At 53.1% G+C, this 25,195-nt stretch overlaps 3 protein-coding genes across 3 annotated transcripts; all 3 read right to left on the bottom strand.

Annotated features, from left to right (window-relative positions):
* Positions 1 to 926: 926 nt before the first annotated feature.
* Positions 927 to 7,322, bottom strand: DCTN3 (dynactin subunit 3). Its single transcript, XM_070430134.1, has 7 exons — positions 7,188 to 7,322; positions 5,871 to 5,955; positions 5,115 to 5,201; positions 3,600 to 3,683; positions 2,100 to 2,158; positions 1,417 to 1,476; positions 927 to 1,231 (listed from the first exon to the last, which is right to left on the bottom strand). The coding sequence occupies exons 1-7, from the start codon at positions 7,281 to 7,283 to the stop codon at positions 1,142 to 1,144; spliced, it is 561 nt and encodes a 186-aa protein (XP_070286235.1). The 5' UTR covers positions 7,284 to 7,322; the 3' UTR covers positions 927 to 1,141.
* A 956-nt stretch (positions 7,323 to 8,278) lies between these two features.
* On the bottom strand, positions 8,279 to 15,671 carry ARID3C (AT-rich interaction domain 3C). The gene is made up of 8 exons (XM_070430133.1): positions 15,629 to 15,671; positions 14,389 to 14,772; positions 12,482 to 12,554; positions 10,588 to 10,771; positions 10,153 to 10,442; positions 9,186 to 9,368; positions 8,863 to 8,952; positions 8,279 to 8,400 (listed from the first exon to the last, which is right to left on the bottom strand). The coding sequence occupies exons 2-8, from the start codon at positions 14,698 to 14,700 to the stop codon at positions 8,300 to 8,302; spliced, it is 1,233 nt and encodes a 410-aa protein (XP_070286234.1). The 5' UTR covers positions 14,701 to 14,772; positions 15,629 to 15,671; the 3' UTR covers positions 8,279 to 8,299.
* Positions 15,672 to 21,068: 5,397 nt separating this feature from the next.
* SIGMAR1 (sigma non-opioid intracellular receptor 1) lies at positions 21,069 to 23,913 on the bottom strand. The gene is made up of 4 exons (XM_070431308.1): positions 23,667 to 23,913; positions 23,319 to 23,519; positions 23,110 to 23,202; positions 21,069 to 22,123 (listed from the first exon to the last, which is right to left on the bottom strand). Exons 1-4 carry the CDS (start codon positions 23,815 to 23,817, stop codon positions 21,897 to 21,899), a joined length of 672 nt encoding a protein of 223 aa, XP_070287409.1. The 5' UTR covers positions 23,818 to 23,913; the 3' UTR covers positions 21,069 to 21,896.
* Positions 23,914 to 25,195: the final 1,282 nt, after the last annotated feature.

Genomic DNA, 25,195 nt, shown 5'->3' with positions numbered 1-25,195 from the left:
GCCTGGAGCCGCAGCACTCCGAGGCCACAAGGGGGCAGCAAACACCTGGTGGAATGAGGTGACAATTTTAGTCTCTGCTCTTTCTCCTGCTTCCTTCTCATTCCCTAATGCAGTGGTTCTCAACCTTCCTAATGCCGCGACCCTTTAATACAGCTCCTCATGTTGTGGTGACTCCCAACCATAAAATTATTTTCGTTGCTACTTCATAACTGTAATTTTGCTGCTGTTATGAATCGTCATGTAAATATCTGATATGCAGGATGTATTTTCATTGTTACAAATTGAACATAATTAAAGCATAGTGATTAATCACAAAAACAATATGTAATTATATATGTGTTTTCCTATGGTCTTAGATGACCCCTGTGAAAGGATCGTTCAACCCCCAAAGGGGTCGCGACCCACAGGTTGAGAACCGCTGCCCTAATGGGTCCAAACCTCTTCTGGGCTCCCCTTCTCGGCTAATAGCACCAAGAAGGCTCCCAGTTAAGAAACTCAAGGGCTTTTTCTGCCTTTGCACTTGCTGCTCCTTGGGCCCTCGAAGACCCTGCATATCGCCCTCTAGGGCTGCCTCCTCCATTCTTTTCTTCTGTGTCCACCTGATGGGGCTGCCCTTTTCCATGACTATCTCGCAGCTAGCCTTTGCAGAGCAGAGGTCAGGTGGACCCTAACTGTATCCTCCCCACCTGGCATGGAATGTAACATAAAGAGGGATAATTGGTAAATGTGGGACAAATGGATATGTAAGTGAATGTTCAAATCAAATGAGAGCATTCGTCCTGAGAGCCCTACACCTCCCAGAAAGCTGGACCTGGATGAATATAGCTCCTGGTTTAACCACTAGGAAGGTTGACAACACTGCCCTCCATCACCCCCATCCTCACCCCGTCCCCATCCTAGACCAAGAAGCCGGTACACTCCTCCAGTGATCTCTACAGTTTATTGTCACTGGAATAGGACACTGATGAGGGGAGGGTATGCAAAGTAGCCAGACCTGTGACCTCAGGGCCCCATCTGAGTGCGGACAGGTAGGCTGTGAATCAAATAAATACAGAGCTGCCTCTGCCCTATTAGAAGGGCAGGCTGGCACAGGGCCCCAGAGCCTGGCTGCCCTGGCCCACAGTGGGATGGGTAGCAGCCATCACTCCTCTGCTGGCTTCACTTGCTTGGCGGCTTCTAGCTGGCACAGAAGCTCATCCCACTGCACGAACTGCTTGGAGAGAAGCAATGTCTAGTTGCAGGTCAAGGTGAAAACAGGGGTCTGAGTGAGGTAGTGCAGATATTTTGCATCTGCCAAAAGGGTAGGGGAGCAGGGGAATAGAGCTGGTTGGGATGGAATGAGACAGAGTTAGAGATGGAAGAAAAGGACAGGGCTTTGCACAACTCCTCGGGGGCCTGGCTGAGCAGAAAGGATACAGTTTTGTTGTATTCCTCCAGGAGAGCCTTGGACTCCTCAGTGATCTCCACACACTGGTCCTGTGGGGCCAAGGCGTGGAAAAGAAAGGAGATGGACAAAGCCCTCATTTCCCCCCAACCTTTCTGCCTCATCAGGGACCCTCATCCCCCATAGAGGTGACGCTTAACCCCAGAGCCAAAAGAAGCAGATTTCTAAAGGGGTACTTTCAGTCTCCAAAATGGGTACACAAATAGCAGTTTTAAAGCTGATGGAAGGAGGAACGGACCACACATTTAAGGAAACATTTCCGCTAGTATATATCACCTCCTCCCGTCCTCTATTTCTGAACCCTTTTTGGATTTACACCAGAGCCTGGGAATAATGAAACACACACACACACACACACACACACACACACACACACAACTTCTCCACCCACAATCAAGGATACACCATCCCCAGGGATTCTTGGATATCTCCCAACTCAACCTTTTGGTGTTTCAGAGTAACCCTACTTTGGGAGGCAGGAGACCTGGATGTGGCCCTAGGCAAGTCCCTCCCCCTCTCTAAGGCTGATGGAAATTAAGGATAGAAGCCAAGTTTCCCCTGGAGTGGATATCAGGGTAGCCTGAGGCTGCTTCCCCAGGCGGCTGGGGTGGGGACTAGGTGCCTCACCACCTTCCCGTTCTCTCCCCTCCCATACTTGCTGCTGGATGTGGATCTGGGCCAAGCGCTGCAGGCAGGCGGCATGCTCAGGAACGGCTGTAAAACACAATGCACACGGCCGATGATGCCTGTGCCTTCCCCCCGACGGCTCAATAGTCTATTAGGTCTTTGACAGGATTAGAGTATTGAGTGGAGAAACTAAACAAACGCCAGGCTTCATCGACCGCTGCAGCTAGAGGAGGTGGTAGGACTCCCTGCTCACGCCAGTCATATTCTAGGACCCAAAAAGGAGGGGAAGATACAGGCCCCTAGAAGACGAAACCTTGGGGTCCCCAGAGTTGCCCCATACCTCCACTCCAGCGTCATAAGCAGTGACAGGTAAAAAGAGCTTTACCTATCATGGGATCTGTCCCTTTGCTCTCGGCCAGTGGGACCAGGTCTGCCTGACCTAGAGAACAGGGTGCCTGCAAGTGGGCTGAGGATAAATGCCAGGTCCCTAAGCTGGCCACCTGAAATCCAATACCCAAATCCTTGGCCACCATGCTAGGCCCAAAGCTTAAGGCTGTTAGATGCTCAGCAGGTAGCTGACCAGGGGTAGGGAGGGGGAGCTGGGAGAAATACCTGCAGAGACAGACAAGATGGATATCTGGATTCAATTAAAGTCACTGTCTGCTTGTCAAAACCCAGGCATAGAGACTGCTCTCAGCAGTGTGGCAGGAAGAATTCACACACATTCACATACCTGGCAGAGACTCTGACAGTAAAATCTGGGCTCTGCAGCACCCTAAAGGACAGATGCTGAGAGACGGGGTAAAAGGCAGAAGGAATCCCCAGAGTTGGGGCTGCTGGGCTTACATTACTATCCGTAGGCCAAAATCGCCCGGAGTTCTGAAACTGAGCTCTCTGCCTTGGCAATTTTTAATCCCAAAGCAGAAGGCAGGTACCCCCCAGGTTAAAGATAAAGGTAAGGGCCCCTGCCGAGACCGGTTTGGCTCAGTGAATAGAGCGTCGGCCTGCGGACTGAAGGGTCCCGGGTTCGATTCTGGTCAAGGGCATGTACCTGGGTTGCGGGCACATCCCCAGTGGGAGATGTGCAGGAGGCAGCTGGTCGATGTTTCTCTCTCATCGATGTTTCTAACTCTCTATCTCTCTCCCTTCCTCTCTGTAAAAAATCAATAAAATATATTAAAAAAAAAAAAAATTAAAAAAGGTAAGGGCCCTGGTGGTGTGGCTCAGTTCATTGGAGCATCATCCCATGGAGGTCATGGGTTCAATTCCTGGTCAGGGCATATACCCAAGTTGTAGGTTCGATCCCTGGTCAGGGTGTGTATGGGAGGCAACCAATCAATGTTTCTCTCTCTTTCCCTCTCCCTTACTGAAATCAATTTTAAAAAAACATATCCTTGAATAAGGATTAAAAATGGAAAAACAAACAAACAAAGACAAGGAGCAGACCTAGCCTGAGCCAAGGGAACCTGAGGCACAGGGAAGTCCTGCCCATCCACCCACCTCCCCAAGCAGAGTGGTGGAGAGGTACCTTTGATATGAGTGCTGTCCAGCATGGGCACCAACGCCTCCACCTGCTCCAGAAGTGCAATCTGGGAGAGGATAAACTGCTCCTCTGAGGATAAACAGACAAGATAGTGGCAGTGAGGCAAGCCTGGGCACTGCTACTCCAATGCAAGAGGCTGAGAACCTGGCAGGGGAGATGGCTGGATCCTGGAGCTTGGAGCTACTGCCCACTGCCCCCTTCTCAAGGTGCACATTCCCCCATTCTGCCCCCAGACCCCTGAATGCCTCTGGTCTGACCCATCTTGAGCCCAAGGAGCCTCTAAGTTTCTCCAAATCCAACTTTTCTCCAATTTTTAACTTGAAGGCCTCTTCCTCTAGCCTCAACAAATTCTGTGAGCCCCTCTGAGGCCACAGGAGACAAATTACTTCAGACTTAGGACCCCACACTCAGGGCTCCTGGGAAGGGAAGGTCTGAAAGATGAGACGTGGCCGCGGCCAGGCCGGTTCTGCTCTGTGGCTCTGGAGAACTGGGGCAGTAACGAAGAGTCCAATAAGGAGAGCATGGCCCTGCGAAGGGGATTTCAATGGTTGCAAAGAGTGGGAAGGGCACCGAAGAAGGGAGGACTGTTAGGTCAAACATTTGGAAGCAAGAGTGCTTGTCAATTAGTAGCAGAAAAAGAATGTAAGTTGCTGAACTGGACAAAGGCGAACATAGGAAACAGAGCTGGATGGGAGGGGAGATCCAGAAAACTGTAGAAGGCTTTGAGTGGCAGGCTAAGGATTTAGGACTTTTATCCTAGCAAGGAGAGAAAGAAAGAGACACTGAAGTTCCCCAGTAGACAAAGCGGCATGTTGGAAATGTGTTTGGGAAAGATGACACTGGACCACATGCAAGAAGGGAAGGCTAGGGTCAAAAGAGGACTTGGGGAACTGTAACAGTTGATGTGTGAGTGGACGAACACTGAGGCAGCAGCCAGAGGGAGGGATGGAGAGGCTGGATTCAAGAGTTAGTGCAAGAGATTTCCTGAATTTGATGCAGTAGATGATTATTAAAAATCTTTTCAATGAATGAACAAGCACAGATGCTTGGCAAACCCTGCCTCATGGAGTGGTTGACTAATTGATGAGCAAACATTGCCTAGAACTCTGAAATCCCAGAGCTTTCTCATATGAAAAAAAGATGTAGAAACTCATGCCAATATTCTCCTCTCCCAAATGCAATGCTCTCTGCTCCCACCCTTTCCTATAAGCTCCTCTGTGAGCAAAAGTGAGAAAGGTTCTACAGGAAAATTCTAGAAGTAGACCATTGATAGAACATTGGAGTCACTCCCACTGTGGCTAGCACCACGGCCTCCAGGTGGTTCAGAAGTACACCACATCCAGTGCTACTTGAGAACCACTGGACCACCTCAGCTTCAGCCCAGACGATGGCCAGAATTCCAGACAGCACTTTCCTGGGCTTTACCCATTAGTACGGCAGGGAGGCCACCTCTGTGCCCAAATTCCCCCACAATCCACACCCCCAGATGCACGTGCATACCTGCTAAGATGAACTGCAGCTTAGAGGCATCAGGTATGGCAATGCGGTCAATGTACTCAGGATCCAGGTATTTGATCAGGTCTTCGACTAGAAAAGTAGCAAGATGGAAAATGGATTAGGGTTGGGGAGTGAGGGTCTGTTTTATGAAGGATACTGGGGGAATGGTCCACCTTGGGGAGAGCCTTCAGTGAGGAGCTGACGCCTCCAGTGTCCATTAGCAGGCCTCTACCAGGGCTCCTATCCATACTTCCCATCTCACCCCTCTGATCACCTGCTGGCTGACCTCACACTTTAGAGCTTGGAGCATACTGGGGCCCTCAATATTCCCACTGACCTATGTTCACCAAGGGTGGAAGGCCCCTTGCCCCTCAGTGCCACCAAGACAACCAGAGATCTATCTGATTTCTAATTACTGGGCAGGTTGCTGGCTGAGCCAAGGCTAGGACTCCAGTGCCTAATTAATTTCCCGCCTCTAAACCTTGCCTGTGGAAATCCCATACCTGTTCTCCATACTTTACCAAAGGGGTCTTTCAGACAGAGCTCTTAGCCCATCACTTGGGACACTGTCATGGGCTTGGAGTTTTACCACAAAATAGAAAGCACAGCCCAATTCACCATTTCAGCAGGGAAACGTCTTCACATTCCATCCCCAAAAGGCAACTCCAGTGACCTAATGGGCTGAAGGACCAGGGCCAGTCCTCAGGAAGTACAGGCATGGAAAAGAAGAAGGCAGGCAGGCACCCGACAGGAACTTACTCTTCTTGAACAGAATCTTCACTCTCTCTCTCTTACTCGCGATGTTCCCCAAAGCTACCTGCACCTTGACCAGGCCATCAGCCACCTGTAAGGGAAGTGAAAGTTACTTCCAAGATACACCACCTGGTTCAAGGCTTGGAAGATGTAAAGAACCCGCATTCCCTCAGACTCCCAAACCTCTTTGCCCCAGAAATCTAGGTTGGTCACTTTTTCTTGTATTAAAGGAGATGTAGCTCCACCTGCCAGGAATCTTCAGTGTGAACAGGGAGATAATCGTGTACTCCTTGGGGGAGTTTCTAGTTTGATTGGGGAGATAACGAACTATTTTAGAGTTTATGGGGCACTGGCATATACTATATATTCTCTGGTTCCCACCTCTGACTGAACCTACCTAGACTTTAAGGGTAGAGGATGAGGAATTCCAATATTAAAGGGCTGAATAGATGGAGAGGTAATGGCAGTGAATGATCTCACCCAAAATTCAAGGGTCAATTATATGGGGAGGCACATAAAACTGAGCAGCACAGCCATTCTTGCAGAAGGAAAACCATGAGGGTTAGCATCATAGATGCCAAAGGGAGAGAATGTTTTGCGAAGTCAGTTCTCAAGTGGGGCACAATCTGCTGGTACCAACTACTTCCACAGGAGTGTACAGATATCATTACCTCTGATGCACTTAAATCCAGGATATCCCTGACACTCCACCTTCAGTAAAAGGTCTTCCCATAGTAAAAAGGGGGTAAGAGGACAACTGAGCTTCACCGTTGTCAACATTCAGGTACTGGTGTGAAGACGTGACAGTCCACATCGGAAAACCGGGTATCCAATCCCTTCCCCTCCTAATCCTAGTCCTCTCAGACCTCACCTCTCACCGCCCCCGCCCCCCGCACCCTCCCGCGCCCCGGAGCCTTCCTTGAGCACCTCTGCTCTGCCTCCTCTAATCCCGTGGACCTCCTTCTGCATAATTAATTTAGCAATTAATTACACAGAGCTTCATGACACCCCTCCATTGTGGACCGCAGCTTCCCGAGGGTGTCAAGGCTCCCCCGCTGGCAGGAGCGGAGTCTTGGTCACGGTTCATACTGAGCCCATTTCAGACGGGCCCAAGGCCCCGCAGTTCCCTGCATGGGCATGGGCATGGGCATGGGCATGGGCATGGGCCCCGGGGGTCCAAAATGCTCCGGGAGGTCTCGGACCTGTGTTATTTCAAAGGCCGGACTGTGGGCGACGGGACTGGAACCGCACCCATCGGAGGCACAGGCCAGCAGACCGCCCGTCTCTGCCTCAGAAAGGGACCGCTGCACCCACATCGCTCACCTTCCGCGAGCCGCGCGACCCACCCGGTCCGTACACCCAGCGCTCCAGCTCCTCTACGCGGGCCTGTAGCCGCTGCACATCGGGCACAGCCGCCATAGCTACCGCCCCGCCTCGGCCGGGCAACAGCTGGAGGGCGGGACGTCCGTCCAAATAGAGAAGGCTAGCCAATCCGAGCGCACGGGCTCCCCTCCATTCGGGAAGTGATGTCACGACATAGGCCTTCAGTGCCGGAAGCGGCCGGCGGGGCGGGTGAAGAGAGTCGAAAGCTGTCTGGTTACCTAGGCAACGGCCACTCCTGTTTGTCAAGACCACCTTTACCTTTCTTCTTCTAATTTCAGGGGACCAAAGAGGTTTCTCCACCTCATTCCCCGAAGTTGCACATATAAATACACTCATTATTCCAGGGTTGGTCCATTCCTATAGAATCTATAGTATAGATCAATAGATAGCATAATCTTTTAGAGTCTAATAAGGTTCAAATGATGGGGCCACTCAGTATTATAGTGGCAGAATCAGGATTTGAACTCAGGCAGTCTGACTCATGAGACTGAGCTCTTGTATTCTCATGGGCCTTTGCTGTTCTGTCTTCCCTCTGAGAACCCTTGGCCCAACGCTGCCTGTAAACCACACAATTCCTTTTCCAACCCCCAGATACAAACAAGAAGAGGCACTGGGGAGGGAGGGACCACAGCTTTATTATCCAGATGTGACCTGAGGGACATCTCCTCCACAACATCCCAATCCAACCCTTCATATGGCTCCTGAAGAGAAGAAGCAGGTCTGACTCCAAGAGGTAGGGTCCTAGACATGACATTGACAAAGTGAGGAGACGATGGGGGCTTCTAGGGGCAGGACTCTTTGGTAGATGCTGCTGGAGTTGGTCAGAGAGGAAGTGCCCTCCCTTTACAATGAGGTAGATGTAACATCAAAAGAAAACTCTTTGGCTTCAAGTCCACATGGCATGTGCGGGGGGGGGGGGGGGGGGGGGAGTGGTCCCCTCCCAGGTCTGGGTCCTAAAGTGGGCCCTCTGGAAGAATCAAGGTGGAGGAGGTGTCTCCCCCCCCACACACACACCCAGCAATGGGCTAGGACTCAATTCAAAGTGGGAGCTCTCAGGGTGAGATGCCAGAAGGGGGCCCTGTAGGGGTTGGGGGTACAGGGTTAATTGGGCCCTGGGAAGCTGGCACAGGCTGGCGGCGGGCAAAGAGGATGCCTGCCAAAGGGGTGAGGAGATGGTAGAGGGAAAATACAAGCAGGAGAGGGGATGACAGGGAAACAGAAGAAGGAAACAGAAGTTAGTGACCTGATTGCTAGAACACCACACACATACCTCTGCCACAAACCAATGAGGACAAACCCCTTGGGTCAATCAGAGACTTCTATGCTAATATAGATACCCTCGAACAGGTAAACAATATTTACACTGATATATAGGCCCATGAAAAGGCAGACATCCCATGGTACCCATAGAGAGGTCATGCCTTCACCCCCATGCCATGTAGACAGTAGACAGACCCTTTAACCCATGCCAATGTAGCAATCCCCTGAACCCCATATTACCCATGCAAGTTTGGATATCCATGAATGTCATGCAAGTAGAGAAAGTCTAAAATCCCCATGCCAATGTAAATACCCCTGACCTCATGCCAGTGCAGACAGCATGCAGTACCTGTACCTGTGTAGACTACCCCGTTGATCTCTAGGGCCATGTTGATACTGCTGATACCACTGCCTGCCAGATTGAGAGGCCCATCCAGCCGCTCTTCTGTCCAGGAGGGGGCAGGGGAGTCACATTTTTGGGAATCAGACTTCAGACTTACAAGCTCCCCCCTCCATCCCGATAGACACCCCCCCGTTCGACTTCAGCCTCACATCTGTAATCACACAGTTGTCTATTTAGGGATCTATCTGCCCCACCTCCAATGCTTATCAGGTAATAGGTCTGTCCTCCCACAGTGCACAGGCCCAAAACCCTATCAGCAACAAGCCCTTCCTCACCCCTTAGGGGAACCTTGCCATGGGGCAGAAAACTTGGGGGTGCGCCAGGTTGAGGTGGGTCCATGGGCCCCATCAGCACAGCCCTCTTCTCTGGAGGCTCCTCTGGTGCTAACTTCTCCCGGGCAGGTCCCAAGGCCAGGCCCACAGGCAGTGCCAGTCGAGGGGTTGGAATTCCACTCTCTTCTGGAAGAATAGGTAATTCAGCTCCCCTGACCCAATCAAGTCAGTATCTGCATTTAGTTCTCCCCCCAGGCCTGGCACCAAGGGAGGTCAGTCACCCAAGTTCAAGCACCAAGTTCATTCCCCACTCCCATCCAGAGTCTCAGCCTAGAGGCTCTGAAACTGGAGAGCCCAAAGGGCTAATATGTTGATTTGTTGTTGTTTAGAGAGAGAGGAAGAAAAGAGAGAGACAGAGAGAGAGAGATGGGGATGGGGGAGAGAGAGAGAGAGAGAGAGAGAGAGAGAGAGAGAGAGATCAGTTGCCTCTGTAACCCAGGTATGAGCCCTGACCGACAATGGAACCCACCACCCACAGGTGTACGGGAGGACGCTTCAACCAACTGAGCCACATCAGCCAGGACCCAAAGGGCCAATATATGTCTAAATTGGTCCAAAATTTGGAGGATCTCCTGTTCTCAGTTGTTAAATAATCCAGGTCACAGAAGGCACAAACTACATGCAAATAGAACCCTGGGTGAACAGGTGTAAAATGGAATAGCTTTGGATAAAGGACCTTCATCCGCGTACCACAGTAACCCCTACTCTGGCGTTCCCAAGGCTTCACTGACCCCAAACCCCAGGACCCCTAAGGTTAGGGTGCATCAAATCCCAGTGCCCCATCAGTCTCTACTGCCCCGTACCTCAATGCCTCCCGCATCCCATAGTCCCCCTATGTTAACGTTCCCTATATCTCAGCGTACCCCTGGGTCTCGGTGACCCCTAAACCTCAGCCCCTCGCCCCTCACACCTTTCTTAATGGGGCTCGGGCTCAGCTGCGCGCAGGCGTGCGCCGGCAGCCCGGAGGCGGAGACCTGGGCGGGGCGGGGGCCGGGCGCGGGCGCTGGCAGGGCGGAGCCAGGACCTGAGGCGGGGCCCGGGGTGCCCCGAGGGGGCGGCCCGGTGGAGCCGAAGAGCGGGGCGGCGGTGTAAGCCTGACGACGGCCCTCGCGCCGATTGCTGTCGATGGCGGCCTGGAGTTCCCCGGGGGAGCTGAGCGCCCGCGTCTCGCACTCGTAGGGGTACAGATACTTCATGTACCTGGGGGCGGGCGGGACACGTGCGCTGGGGAATCCGGGCCCTGCGGACCGGGACCTGCGCCCGGAGCCGCCTCGCGCCCCGCCCCGCCCCGCCCCTCCCCGGCCCCTCCCTCCGCGCTCCCTCCGCCCCCCCTGCCCGGCCTCACTGGGTGCGGAGAGTGAAGGCGGCCGAGGTGATGGTGGTGGGCAGGCTGAGGCCGCGCGTGACCTCCCGCCACACCTTGCGGTTGATGACTTCCACCAGCCCGCCCTTGGCCGTCACCAGGCGGAACAGCGCGTACAGGTCCAGCACCTGCTTCGCCATGATGGGCACGCGGTTCACCGGCGTCCCTGGTGGGGGGCGAGCAGAGTCAGGCCACGAAGATGGGACCCTGCCCACGGGCATCCTGGGGGAGGGAAGGCGGAGGCTGCCGGGGCGAGGTCGGGGTACGGGGCGGGACATCGAGACAGGGAAGGAGGAGGGAGGGGGAGGAGGGAGGGAGGCGGTATTCTAGGCAGAGCCCCTGGAGCTCCGGGAGGAGCAGGGGCGAGCCCAAGGCTGGGCAAACTTCTGTCAAGGGCCGATGTGAAACGCTCGGGCTTCGTGGGCCAAACGGTCTCTCCAGAACCACCCCGCCCCGCACTGTGGCTGAAAGCAGCCGTGCAGCTGTGCCCCAGTGAAACGTCATTGCGGACGCTGCGGTTCGAATTTCACACGCCTGGGAGTGTGGTCTTTCAGGTCTTTACACTGTTTTAAAATACAATGACATTCTTAACTCTCAGGAGGCCAGATTTGGTGCCCAAGCTTTCGTCTGCCGACCCCTGGAGTAGACAGACCGTAAGAAGGACTTCCTGACAGTGCTGAGCAGCCCGACGCCCCGAAGCAGCGGCCGGCGGGGGTGACGCCGAAGGGTGGTGGGTGGGGGAAGCGGCCCAGCCTCGGCTCGCCAACTCCGCAGCCCGCGCCGCCCCCGCCGGCCAGTCCTGACAAAGGGGCCTGTCTGCGCTGAGCGATGGGCCCCAGTTAATTCCTTACCGATCCCGTCCCCTTCCGCTGCCGCCTTTGGACCCGAACAATTAGCTGCGGCCTGATTAATGGGGGGAAATTATCGGCCCCGGGAGACCCCCTCCCCCTGCAGAGGGAGCGGAGGGAGGCCGGACTCCAGGGAGGGGAGACTTGAGGGAGGCACAGCTCTGAGCCTGGTGGGGGGAGTGATAGGGTCTGCTCTGACCACCCGGCCTCAACCCCCCAGTGGAGGGGAGACCTCAAGGAAGGGGCAGGGAGGGTGCACTGGGGCCACAAAGACTAGGTCTCCCTGGGGAGCAAAAGGATCTGGGCCCCAGTGAGGGTCCCTCCTTAGGAATGAATCCATCAGGGGTGCTGGGCCTGGGGTGGGGGCCTGAGGGACTTTGGCCAGCTTCTGCACTGGGGAGGGGGGCTCAGTGCAGCCAGTTAATTAGCAGCTTATCAGGCCACGCTCGGAGTGAGTTAATTAGCTTTGTAGAGAGAGATAATGAGTCAGTCTTTGGACCCATGAATCTGGGGAGAAGCCTCAGTGATGGACTGCCACCCACCCTGAGTCCTCCTCCTCCACAGCCCCAACTCACACGGTTCTCAGCCTACCCCTTGAGAAGTCCTTCCTTCAGTCTAATCCCAGTCCTTTCTGCTGCAGAGCACCCTGGGTGTCCCCTGCCCGAAGCAAGGGAAAACTGGGGAGAGACGAGGCTGGAAGAAGGGTCAGCAAAAGAGGACCAAGGCGTTCCCAGCCCCCTAGTCCTGGGAAGCCCCCCTCCAATCAGGCCAGCCCCCCACCAGTTCCCCTTCCCACCTTCCCAATTGATCCCACACTCATTAACCTGCCAGTGGGCTGGCCACTAATTAATTGCTGGGTGGAGGAGGAGGGCAGGGTCAGAGGTTAAAGACGCTATTGCGGGCCCAAAGGATAGGTGCTGCCCAGCTCAGGCCTCTGCAGAGAGGACCCAGACTGGGGACTAAACCCTGAGCTCTCCCATCCTCAAACCTGGCAAATGGAGGTCTTTCCCTTACGTCACCACACTCACCCCTCTTCTGCATGAAGCTAAACAGGTCATCCAGAAATTCCTTCCTCTTGGGGTCTGCATCGAGCTCGTACAGCTGAGGAAGGACTGAGGTCATTTTCCAGCTCTGCTAACCTCCCTCCCCCTGGGACCCCAACCCAGGTTGTACCCTGAATAAGGGTCCCCAGCTGAAGGGGTAAGTAGGATCTGAAATGTGAACTCCCAGACATTGGGCTCTCTCTCCCTGGAGGCAGAGGCCCTCTACAGCCAGTGCCCTGGGCAGGTCAAACACCCACCTGGGGAGTAGGGGAAGAGAGGAAGCTATGGAGGCTTGGCTTCCTCCCGGGAGTGCAGAGTGCAGGGAGGGAGTCACACTGGAGCTGTGTTCCACACTGAGGAAACTGACAGATATAGCTGAGGCCCTCATTCACTCTTGGTCATTCCTGCAAGGGCTTCTTGCCTTTCACATCTCTGCCAGGGTTGGGGATAATGACTCTAACCCATCCCTCAGACAGGATGGATGCTCAGAAGCTCCTGGATTGAAACCAGGGGCCCCACCATCTAGTCTGATCTCCTTCCAGGGACAGTGACCTTCCCACTGCAGAAGCTGCCAAAGAGGCAATGGCCCTGCACCACCCAGGACCGGTGGGGTCAGGACTTGAAAGGCCCAGGGGGTCATCCCACACATTCCCAGTCACCCGGAGCCCCACCTCCAATATCACTTCCCAAATACCACCCAGGAGGAGCAATCCCTAGAGTAATAGTCATTTACCCCAGAGTAAGAGTCCCTGAGTAACACCTCTAGGTAACACTCCATCCCCCAATAAGAACTCACTAAAAACCCCCATTAGTAACCAACCTCAGCGATTCACCTTTAGATCTATGCTCCCACAAGAATCGAGCCCTTAGATGGGTGCCCACAAATAACATACACACTCTCCAAGCAATAACCCCCGGATTTATACCCAGGAGAAGCAGTCTCTAGAGCCATATCTCCAGAGTAACACAGTCCTGAGTAACACTCCTTTATACACTAATGCCACAAACTACTCACCACAGATGAACATTTCTGGAAAATACTCAAGACTAACACCCTACACTGTTTAAATAGACGAGGTGTGTGGCCCGCTGGCCACGAGTTTGACGTGCTTGCCCTACAGGTAACACAACCAGAATAGCACACCTAGAGTCACAGCCCTGCCAAATACCTTCACAGTGACAGCCTGGAGTAGTGCCTTAGAATAACATCCAGATGGGTTCACTCAAATATGGCCCTGTGAGTAAGATCTTGTCCTTCCCAGCTGCACATTGGCCCGTTGGCCACACTGCGCCTGTAGTGGCCATCACAGGCTGGAAACTGTCACCCGTAGAACTCAGGCAGTGAGAGGATTTGGATGGCGCGGGGGGGGGGGGGGGGGGGGGGGCGGGGGAGATGTGACAGGGAAGAGATGAGGGGATAGCAAAAGAGTGGCAACCTCCATTCTACTTCCAAAGACAGAAGCAGGCAGCCCAATATGACCTTGTGACTTGGTGTGTGAGAAGTTAGGGAAGGATGCTGCTGACATTAGAATGCCTAGTCCCCAGATTCCCCACCCTCGGAAGAATTTATAGGGCTCCTAAATCCCTCCCACTTTCCCTTCTAACCTCACCAAAAGCCTCCAATCTGTCGGCCTCCATGTTTCTGGGTGTCTCCTGCACCTCTTAATATTTGCCTATGCACTTCTTTCCGTGTGTCTGAGTCTCTGGGTGCCTATCTCTCCCTTCCTGTCACTATCCTTCAATCTTTCCACTGTCTCTCTCCAGGTCTTGGTCTCTGTCTTTCCATCCTGTAGAGGGCAGAGGGCAGCAGGGGTGGGTAGGCTACCAATGACCAGGCTCTGCGTTGGCTCAGAAAGGAGGAAGAGGAGGGCCTGACAATGAGGGGCTCCTACCTGCTTGAACTGTTCCTCGTAGGTCCACTCATGGGGATGAGGTCCAGGGGGCTGGCTGGAAGGTGAGCTGGGCCCCCGGGTTTCTGGACGACTCTCTTCAGCTGCCTCTTTCTCAGCTCCAGCTTCCTCCCCCTCCTCATCCTCTCCAGCATCCTCCTCCTTCTCAGCTCCAACCTTCCCTGAGGCCCTCTCAAGGGCCTGCAGAATCCCAGGGCCAGGCAAGGGAGGCTGTGGTGGCGGTGGGCGTGGAGGGGCCAATGGCCTCATCCCCTGGGCCAGTCTGGCTGCCTGCTGCCTCTGCAGGGCTTCCATCACAGCTTCCAGGCGCAGTCCCCCCGCCGGTGGGGGAGCTGGCACCAGGCGGGCCCCAGAAGAAAGGGCCGCCTGTGAGAGAGGGCATTATGGTTGCTGGGCCCTGCTGCCCCTGCAACCTCCAACACAAGAGGAGATGGTCATGGGTTCAGGGAAGTGCAGGGAAGCCATAAGGAAAAAGACAGAAAGATAGCTTTCTCAGAGATTGGCGAGGAGAGGTAGACAGAGCAAGAGAGACAAAGCCAAAGAGACAGGAAATGGGCATTGATGGAGGACAGGCAGAGACTGAGCCAAAGAGAATGACAAGGACCAAGAATCAGAGAGAGATGGGGGACAGTGAGAGAGAGCCACCTGACAGAGAGAGAGAGAGAGAGAGGGAGAGAGAGAAGAATGAATATGACAAGGTGATAGAAATCAAGATGGGACAGAGAGACAAGGAGAGACAAAGGTGGGAAGAGACAGACTGAGAGAGACCAAGATGGAGAGAGACAGAGATATCAGGCAGATTCAAGAATGGAGAGACAGAGACGAGATTGACAGAGATACTAGGTAGAGAGACAGGGGAGGTAAGAGAAAGAGGGGAGCAAGAGATAAATATCAAAGATGTGAGTAACAGGCAGTCCAAAGAGAAGAGACAGAGACAGAGAGACAATTAGGGAGACAGGGCTTGAGAGAGAACGGGGAAGACCGACGCTGCAGGAGACAGAGACAGAAGAGATTAAAAAGAGAGAGGGCGAGACCGTAAATAGAGGGGACAGACAGACAGACAGACACAGGGAAAACAGGCAGACGCGGCAGAGACACAGAGAACTAGAACCAAGGAGTCGAAGCGCAGGAATAGAGGGCGGCGGGCACAGAGCCCCGGACAGGGGACGGAGAGGTCTCGACGCCTGCCCTCTGGCTCCTGGCACCCCGCGGCTGCACTCACCAGCTTGGCGCGGCCCGCTGCCCCCGGCGTCTCCACGGCTCTCCCTCTACGCCCGCCTCCGGGGCGGCCCCTGCCTCCGTTCGGTTCCCGCGCTGGGTCTCCCACTGTGCGCTCCTGCCGCCGTGCGCTCCTCTGGCCGCCTTGCGCTCACACCGCTTTGCTAGGAGAGGCCGCGGGGGCGGGACCGGAGCGGGGCAGGGCGGGCGGGGACGCCGGGAGAGAGGCCCCGGTGGGCTCCGCCGCTCCCAGCCCCCAACAGGTGTCTCCCACCTTCCACACAGCCAGATTCGGGGGAGGGGGCGCTGGGGAGCGGGTGGGAATCGTGCAAAAGAGAATGAGGAATCCACTGCTCTCGGACTGGGGACCAGGGTGCTCCTACACCCACACTTAGCGAGTCCCGGCATTCACACACAAATCACTGTGTTCACACACCAACATACCCTGCCAGAGTTCAGGCACACAGCTGCCCGGTTTCACATACTGAGTCACATGGGATGCTACAGGACACTACAGCGCCAATGGCTGTGCTCATGAGGGGAGCCATTCCGCAGGATGTTGGGGTGAGTGTGGAAGCCCTGGACAGAACTGAAACTTCTCCCCATGCTCTGCCCAATGCTGCAGTTTGCATAATATGTGCGTATGGTGGTGGACTCACACCTATGTACGCACACTTGGATGTCTCTGCACTGATTCCACACCTGCAGCAGGTACACATGCTACATGGAGATACTGGTACACAGCCACACAGGTTTTTTTAAAAAAATATTTTATTGATTTTTTACAGAGAGGAAGGGAGAGAGACAGAGAGTTAGAAACATCGATGAGAGAGAAACATGGATCAGCTGCCTCCTGCACATCCCCCACTGGGGATGTGCCCGCAACCAAGGTACACGCCCCTGACCGGAATCGAACCCGGGACCCTTCAGTCTGCAGGCCGACGCTCTATCCACTGAGCCAAACCAGCTTCGGCACAGGTTTTTTATAAATATATTTTTTTATTCAGAGAGGAAGAGAGAGATAGAAACTTCAATGATGAGAATCACTGATTGGCTGCCTCCTGAACACCCCACACTGGGGATCAAGCCCAAAACCCAGGCATGTGCCCTGACCGGGAATCAAACTGTAACCTCCTGGTTCATAGGTCCTCGATCAACCACTGAGCCACGCCAGCCGGGCTTTGCTTTGTTTTTCTTCAGTTTTTTTTAAAGCTTTTTGGACGTTCTATTACAGACATCTTCAAGCTTATATACAAAAAGAGTGATGCTCATCATGCATTTAAAGTGACCAGCATTTTGGCCATCTTCACCCACGTGTGTGACTCCCTAATCTGTATCTCCAGACCCTCTGCCCACCGATTCAGGCCTACCCTATCCCCCATAATCCCCAGATGCTGTTCCTTATTTGGGGGTCCTGATGGCAGGTCACAATTCCTGCTCTGAGCAGTGTGGACCCCATTCCTCTCTGGCACCCTCATACATACCCCCGTTTCTTCCTGTATGTAAGGCAATCACCCTACCAAAAGCAGGAGGGCCACCTGGAGGTGATGCCGTGTGAGAACAACATCTGTCTGTATGGGTGACACCTGGCATGGGTGTGAAACCGCTATGTCAAACCCAGACCCAGCACAGAGATCATCCGCTGACCTCATACCCAGAGAGGCAAGATTCCTCCCAGGGCCAAGAGTCCCCCAAGAGACAGATATTCAGGTGTGACTTTCGCTTCCTCTCCCCTCCCCCCAACCAGTCCTCTCCTCTCAACCCAGCTTGCCCTGCCCTGGGGCACCAGGGTGACCCTCGCTCTCTCTATCTCCAGCCTCTACCTTTGTCCCCAGCCTGGATCCCACTGTGGTCCTAAGTCCTGGCTCTCTTTGGCCCACCCTTGGCCACACTGGGGCTCAGTCCTGCTCACACCTTTGGTTCACTCCAGGGTCCTCCCACTCAGATTTCAGACCTAAGTGTCAGACACCCCCGCCTCCCAGGAAGCCTTGGTGATCCAACCCGTATTTTTTTTTTAATTTTTTTATTAAGTTATTACATAGGTGTCCTTATCCCCAATCCAACCAGTACTGATGCCCTCCCCTACACAGTTTTATGTGGTGAGTTCTAGGGCAGTCAAGCCCTCTCTAAGGCTGAGCCCACAGAGTGGAGAACCACTGAATGTGCAGAGGCAGACAAGCATGGCTTGGGGGACTAGAGGGCAGAGGGTAGGGATTTTTATATATTTAAAAAAATACATAACTATGTCCAGCCCACATTCAAGGATAAGGGCATTAGGATTCATCCCTTAAAGGGAGAAATATAAAAATACTTATGGAGATATTTTATTTTTAATATATTTTTATTGCTTTCAGAGGGAGGAAGGGAGAGGGAGAGAAAGGAACATCAATGATGAGAATCATTAATCGGCTGTCTCTTGACCGCCCCACACTGGGGATCAAGCCTGTAACCTGGGCATGTGCCCTGACCAGGAATTGAACCATGACCTCCTGGTTCACAGGTCAACACTCAACCACTGAACCACTCTGGCCAGGCTACAGAGGTATTTAAAAAACACCACAGAAGGGCTTCTAATTCACAAAGATTAAGGGAAGGACTCAGAACAGGAACTGAATTGGGAAGGCGTGGAGGAAAAGAGCCAGGAAGATGCCTAGAGAACATTGTAGGCAGAATAGTAGATGCAAATATCCAATGGTGGAAGTTTGCTTGATGTGTCAAAAAAAAAAAAAAAAAGCAAGGGTGGCTGAGGTGAGTGGTGAGATATATGGTCAGAGGTAACATGGGCCTTGGAGTAGTTCCTGGAGGCAGTAAAAACACTGAATGAGTGGGAAGCCGATGGAAATGTCTGAACAGAGTGAAAGGCTGAGTCGACTGTTGTGTGGTGAACCCTCCACACAGCACACCAGCATGAGGATCAATTAGGCCACTGCAGTAATCCATGCAAGAGATGACAGCTTGAACAAGGGTGGTTAGATTCTGAATGTTTCAAAGATAAAGCTGACACGCTCTGTTGATGCCGAATATGAGATGTGAGAGAATAAGAGGTATTCAAGATGACTCCATGCCTTTTGGCCTGGGCAGGTGGGTAAATGGAAGTATTCTTAACGGAGACAGTAAAGCCTGCAGGAGGTACAGGACTGGGAGAAATCAGTTTATGTTGGACATTTTAAGTTTGAGATGCCAATTAGACAACCAGGTGGAGATGTTGGCAGTCAGATATATGAAGCTGATATCTGGGTGCTCAGAGAAGAGGTTTAGGCTGAGACAAGAAATTAGGAGTTGATACATATAGATCAGTGGTTCTCAACCTTCTGGCCCTTTAAATACAGTTCCTCATGTTGTGACCCAACCATAAAATTATTTTCGTTGCTACTTCATAACTGTAATGTTGCTACTGTTATGAATCGTAATGTAAATATCTGATATGCAGGATGGTCTTAGGCGACCCCTGTGAAAGGGTCGTTCGACTGCCAAAGGGGTCGCGACCCACAGGTTGAGAACCGCTGATATAGACGGTCCTCAAGGTCCATGTATGTTGTTGCAAATGACAGGATTTCTTTTTTATGGCTGAATGATATTCCATTATATAGATCACATTTTCTTTATCCATTCATCCTTGAGGGCATTATGCTGTGAAATAAATCAGAAAGACAAATACTCTATGTTCTCACTTACATGTGGAATCTAAAAAGAACCAACTCTTAGAAACAACAGATTGGTAGATGCCAGAGGCCTGAGGTGGATGATAAGGGTGAATGTGGTCAAAAGGCACAAACTTCCAGTTGTAAGAGAAATAAGTCCTGGAGATGTAATGCACAACATAGTAACTAGTTAATACTATATTACATATTTGAAAGTTGCTAAGAGTGTAGATCTTGAAAGTTCTCATTTAAAAAAATGTAACTGTGAGGTGCTAAACTTATTGTGGTAACCATTTCACAATGTATACGTATATCACTATGTTGTACACCTTAAACCAGCGGTTCTCAACCTGTGGGTCGCGATCCCTTTGGGGGTCGAACGACCCTTTCACAGGGGTCGCCTAAGACCATCCGAAAACACATAATTACATATTGTTTTTGTGATTAATCACTATGCTTTAATTATGTTCAATTTGTAACAATGAAATTGGGGGTCACCACAACATGAGGAACTGTGTTAAAGGGTCGCGGCATTAGGAAGGTCGAGAACCACTGCCTTAAACTAATGTGATATGTCAATTATAGCTCAATAAAACTGGGAGTGGGGAAGACATAGATGCTATTTAAAGTCTTGAAATGATTAAGAGCACATGGGAGGGGTGTAGACAGATGTTTGAGGATTAAGTCCTGGCAAGTCAACAGAGGTTGGACAGGTTAAGACCTAGTAAAGGAGGCAAAGGAGAAATGTACTGGAAAACAAGTGTTTTCAGAGTGATTGTGTCAAATGAAAGTTGGGAAGAAACACTTCTGGGCTTAACAGAGATGGGGAGGACCCTGGGAACCTAGTCCTAGTGGGAGGGAGGGATGACAGGGGAGCGGGAGCATCCCTGATAGATGTGAGGTGAGCCTAGAGGCAGAGCTGGGTTATAGGATGGGAAAAGACCTAGAATGCTTGACTTTGCAAACCATGATCTATGGAGAGGCCCCAGCCAGGCTCTGTCATGGCCAGGATGGCGGTGGCCATGACAGATGTCAGGATGGCCATCTTGCCTGGGCCTTATATTCATTCAGAGCCACAAATTTAGACTTGATGTTGCTTACAAGTGGTTATACATGTAGTCTCCTGTATTTTTGCTCATTAGAATGTCAACTTTTTAGAATACACAATTTTTGTAATCATGTTCCTCACCATTTTCTAAGAGTGATCTGGGCCTTACCCTCAGAGCAGGGCCAGCAGGATGGGACAAGTGATGCAACCAGAGCACAAAATTTAAGAGGGCAAGTGCAGGGTCGCTAGGAGTACACTTCAGGGCACCTCTTTCTCACAATCCCTCAGACACCACCTGCTTTCCACCCCAGGAGCCTCCCCATAGAAGTGAGGGGTCCTGGAGAAGGCAGACTGGAGAAACTTGTCTGGACAAGATACCCAGAAGCAAGCAAATGGAGAATGACTAGGCCTCCTTCAGCTCAAAAGTGGGTGCACACTGCCATCTCGTGGCCATCCAGGGCAGGACTCCCAGGGCTGTTTCCAGACCTGCAATGGCAGAGGCAAGACCAAGATACACACCTCATCCAGCCCTGAATTTCTTAAACTGTCACATTCAAAACGTGTGGAGAGGATCTTATTAAACATATGGCTCTCAAGGCCTCAACCCAGAATTGAACCTCTGGGGATTGGGCACAGTAATCTGCAGGGTCAATGAGCCTCCTGGGTGATTTTGTACACACTAAGGTATATAGCCAGTGTCTCATAAACTCAATCACACAGCATGTTTTCTTGCTGCTCAGATACACAAAGAAATGGAACTGTTCAACAGGTCTTTATTAAGAGTCAGATGGACAGAAAATGCAGGCAGTGTCTGAAAGCTGTGATGGGTGTGTGTGTGTGTGTGTGTGTGTACGCACAGAAAAGGCCTTCTCTCTAGGTCAGAGATGATCCCTTGGATCTAGGCCCACATCTTCAGGTCTTCCCATCAGGGTGGGCCCTAGGCTGAGGTCAGCCTCCCCACTATACTCCTGAGGGAAGAATGGTAGTTTTTCAGGATGGAAGAGACCCTGACCTCAGCATTCTCCCTTCTTCTGGCTCCCCAACTGACTTGGGTGCTGAGAGGGTGGGGGACAGGCCACGAGGGGACTTGCATAGCAGGGGAACAGAGCAGGGGTAAGGCATATGGTGAGGACAGGGCGATCAAGGGAAAGCGTATCCTAGCTGCAGGTGAAGGGAACCTCCAAAGGCAACTCCTCTTCTTCCTCATCCTTTCCCCAACTGCTGCTGGGTTGAGGGGTAAAACCCAGGCAGAGTATAATACCCCACCAGCCCTAACTCCAGAGCTCTGACTGGGGGTAGGGATGCTCTAGAAAGGCCTGAGTTAATGAGTCAAGCTTGTGTTATGTTTGAACATGACTGGACCCCCTGGTATACATGGGGATTCATGATCTAAATGTGTGTCCCATATGTTCCCGTAAGTCTCTGTGTTTGGTGGTATAAGCATGTATGTCCCTACTTGTATACCAGGAACTCAGTATCCACATATGTTGTATGTCCATCTTTTCACATGGGCTCCAGCAAGTGGATGTGTGCGGGCCTGCCCGCTCCTGTCCACCCACAGGTCCTCCTTCGGGCCCGGCTACTCAGGGGTCCTGGCCGAAGAGGTAGGTAGTGAGCTCAAGTCGGAGACCCCGGGCATAGGCGCGAAGAGTGTAGAAGAGGGTGAGGAAGTCCTGGGTGCTGAAGATTGTGTCAGCCAGCGCGAAGGTCAAGGTAGATGGGATGACTCCCCGGCCATACTCCACCATCCATGTGTTTGGCCCCCACTCCACAGCCGTTGCCTCACCAGGCCCATGCACCACTGTCTCTCCTGGGGGACAGGGAGCACCCACATGAGGAGCCTAGCCCTGCCCTTCCATTGTTGCCCCCTCCCTGGCCCATGGGCTATCTAATGGTAAGGAGAGTTTGTCTGACCTCACTGGCCAAGTCCTCTATCTGGAGGGGTAAGAGGCCAAGATGGCGACTCCTAAATTTTCCTGTGGCATCACCTGGCTCATGTCCTCTCTTGAAGGAAGCCAAGGAGGAGCACCTACTGACTACGGGCCATTGTACAGGAGTCATTCCCAAGCCTCCGTCACGTCAAGCAGAGATTTAGCTAAATTTGGGCCAGTTAGATACAGAGGGGTGGTTATAAGATTTGTGAGGCTTTCTGAGAAATGTAACTGTTCAATTACAATGCCTGCTCTGCTTTAACACAACCTCAAACTTAGTTGGAAATCCAAACCTCTACTTTTTATGTAAAATATTTCATTAAATAAAAAAAGGAAGACAGCTCTGGCCAGTGTGGCTCAGTTGGTTGGAGCGCCGACCTGTACACCAAAAGGTGGTGGGTTCGATCCCAAGTTGGGGTGAGTATGGGGGGCAGTCAATGGATGTTTCTCTCTCTTTCCCTTCCTCTCTCTCTAAAATCAACAAAAACATATCCTCGGGTGAGGATTTTTTTTTAAAAAAGGAAGACAACTGTCTGCCTTGCTTTTGGAGATATGAAAACATTTCTGATTACCCAACTATTTCCCCAACAATTGCTGGAATATGGATGAGAAAAAGAGTGTCTTAGCAGATAAAAATCAGACAACATTTAACAGGAAACTCTTATGTTTTGTTTCCTTTTGACAGAGGAAAGCAACTGGGGCCCTCAGTCCTGCCTCAGCTAACTACCTGTGGCTTATCCAGAGGATGGGGGACAGGGGAGAGGGTCCCTCAATGCACCCCTTTCCCACGCCATGGCGCCCTCCCCCACCTATGAGCATACCACAGCGAAGGAAGCCACTTCTCTGACAGGACCTCCCTACCCACCTGGGTAGAAGACCTCGCTTTTGGTAGTGCCCTCTCTCCACTGGTGGAAGGTGCCAGAGATGATGGTGTCCGAGATCTCAGCCCAATAGCGTCCTGCGGGACAATCAGATGGACACCGCATATCAGAGTATCCGCCGGTCAAACAGAAAGGAGGGCATGGGCCCTTGGACACCCCCAGCCTCCCAGTCCGGCCCGCCGCCAGCACTGACCGGAGTGGCCGCTGGAGCCGAGAGCGGTGCCGAACAGCAGCACGTACTCGGACAGCGAGGCGTGCAGAAGGCACATGGCGCCCATCCAGCCGCCCGCGTTCACGAACACCCACTGCAGTTCCTCGTCCGGCAGCACGTGGCCTGGGTGCAGCCGCCGCAGCTCCACGATGAGCCGAGAGAAGGCCAGCTCGTGGTCCAAGCCTGGCGGGGGCAGAAGAGTCGCACGGTTAGAGCCAGCACCGGTGCCGAGCTAGGAAACGACGCCCCCGGGGCCCCTGAGGCCCCCGGCTCGGACCCGGCCTGCCCAGCCCTCCACCCGTCCGTCCGCCCGCCCGCTCGCCCGCTCACCCGCGTACTGCCGCGCCAGCTGCGCGATCTCTTCGTGCTGGAAGACGAAACTCTGCGTGCCCAGCCACAGCCAGACCGCCTGGGCCAGCACCGCCGCGGCGGCCAGGAGCAGCGCGGCCCACACCCACCGCCGGCCCACGGCCCACTGCATCCCTGCGGGCAGCGCACGCCGCTCGGCGCAGAAGCCAGCAGGGCCCGAGGCTACGCTGCCCGCTGCCCGCTGCCCGCTGCCCGCTGCCCGGGACCCGTTCCCCCGCCACCGCCGTGGTACGGCTCCCCCCGGCCAATCGGAACTGCCCGGGCCCCCGGGCCCCGCCCCTCGGGCTGTACCACCTTCTCCCGGGGAGCGGGGAGCACCGTGGGGTGGGGGGCGGCGCCGCGGGCACAGGGTAATCGGGGCGAAACCGGGCCCTCCCAGCTGCCCGCAGGAGCCCCTCCGGGAAGCGCCTCTGGGAGCGCCGCCCCACGTGGGGTAGGGGTGGAGGCGGGGAGACCCACAAAGGGCGCTCCCCTGGACTCACTGGCTAGTGGCACAGGCCAGCCCGGAAGCGAGAGCCTTCCGGGACCCCAATGCCTAAGGCCCGCCTCTGCGAGCGCGGAGGGCGGGAGGGCGCTCTTCGGCCCGGGGACGTCATGGGAGACTTTCTGGAGGCGGTGACACCCGAGCAGTGACTTTAAGAAAGACGGGGAGGGCCCGGCCTGCGTGGCTCAGTAGCCGAGTGTCCACCTATGAACTGGGAGGTCACGGTTCGGTTCCAAGTCGCCCGGGTTGCAGCCAATCAATGATTCTCTCTCATTATTGATGTTTCTATCACTCTCTCCCTCTTCCTTGCCCTCTGAAATCAATAAAAATATATATATTTAAAGAGAGAGCCCTAGCTGGTTTGGCTCAGTGGATAGAGCGTCAGCCTGCGGACTGAAAGGTCCCAGGTTTGATTCTGGTGAAGGGCAGTGCCTGGTTGAGGGCTTGATCCCCAGTGGGGGGCGTACAGGAGGCAGCCAATCAATGATGTTCTCTCATCATTGATATTTCTCTCTTTCCCTCTGCCTTCCTCTCTGAAATCAATATATATATAATTTTAAATGCCAAACTACTAACAGAGAGAGAGAGAGAGAGAGAGAGAGAGAGAGAGAGAGATGGGGAGGGCATTCCAGCCATTGAGACCTACTCCAAGAGCAAAGGCAACTAGGAGAGAAACAGCCTGGGTCTTCAGGGGCCTACAATGAATTCTTCTGAAACACAAAATGTGAGAGGAGTCCCTGTAAACCAACAACGGTTATGGTAGGGGAGTGATAAAACAGAAGAGAAACAAATGAGAGAAAAGAGGCAGCATTGTGCAGTGTCAAGAAAAAAAAACTCTGGACCCGATTGACTGGATTAAAAGCCTCGCTCCTGCCACCTGCTAATTGTGTGATGTTGGGCAAGTTACTTACGCTCTTGTGACTTAGTTTTCCCATCAGTAAAATGGGATGAATAAAAGGTACTTACCACATAGTACATACCTTCATTGTGATGAATATTAAGTGAG

This window comes from Myotis yumanensis, unplaced genomic scaffold (assembly GCF_028538775.1).
Source record: "Myotis yumanensis isolate MYYU_CA2020_CCGP unplaced genomic scaffold, mMyoYum1.0.hap1 SCAF_12, whole genome shotgun sequence".
In the NCBI taxonomy this organism is placed as follows: Eukaryota; Metazoa; Chordata; class Mammalia; order Chiroptera; family Vespertilionidae; genus Myotis; species Myotis yumanensis.
Note: the sequence above shows the minus strand (reverse complement) of the source record. Positions and strands in the feature narration are given on the sequence as shown.

Excerpts from the sequence above, each read along its gene's own strand:
- DCTN3 (XM_070430134.1), bottom strand. The coding sequence starts at position 7,283 with ATGGCGGCTGTGCCCGATGTGCAGCGGCTACAGGCCCGCGTAGAGGAG. Across the intron at positions 3,684-5,114 it reads GCTGCAGTTCATCTTAGCAG|AGGAGCAGTTTATCCTCTCC; the intron begins GTATGCACGTGC and ends GTTTATCCTCAG. Across the intron at positions 1,232-1,416 it reads TGGAGGAATACAACAAAACT|ACATTGCTTCTCTCCAAGCA; the intron begins GTATCCTTTCTG and ends ACCTGCAACTAG.
- ARID3C (XM_070430133.1), bottom strand. The coding sequence starts at position 14,700 with ATGGAAGCCCTGCAGAGGCAGCAGGCAGCCAGACTGGCCCAGGGGATG. Across the intron at positions 9,369-10,152 it reads CCCGAGCCCCATTAAGAAAG|AAGAGAGTGGAATTCCAACC; the intron begins GTGTGAGGGGCG and ends CTATTCTTCCAG. Across the intron at positions 8,953-9,185 it reads TGGCAAGGTTCCCCTAAGGG|AAGAGCGGCTGGATGGGCCT; the intron begins GTGAGGAAGGGC and ends CCTCCTGGACAG.
- SIGMAR1 (XM_070431308.1), bottom strand. The coding sequence starts at position 23,817 with ATGCAGTGGGCCGTGGGCCGGCGGTGGGTGTGGGCCGCGCTGCTCCTG. Across the intron at positions 23,520-23,666 it reads GCTGGCGCGGCAGTACGCGG|GCTTGGACCACGAGCTGGCC; the intron begins GTGAGCGGGCGA and ends TGCCCCCGCCAG. Across the intron at positions 23,203-23,318 it reads CGGCTCCAGCGGCCACTCCG|GACGCTATTGGGCTGAGATC; the intron begins GTCAGTGCTGGC and ends ATTGTCCCGCAG.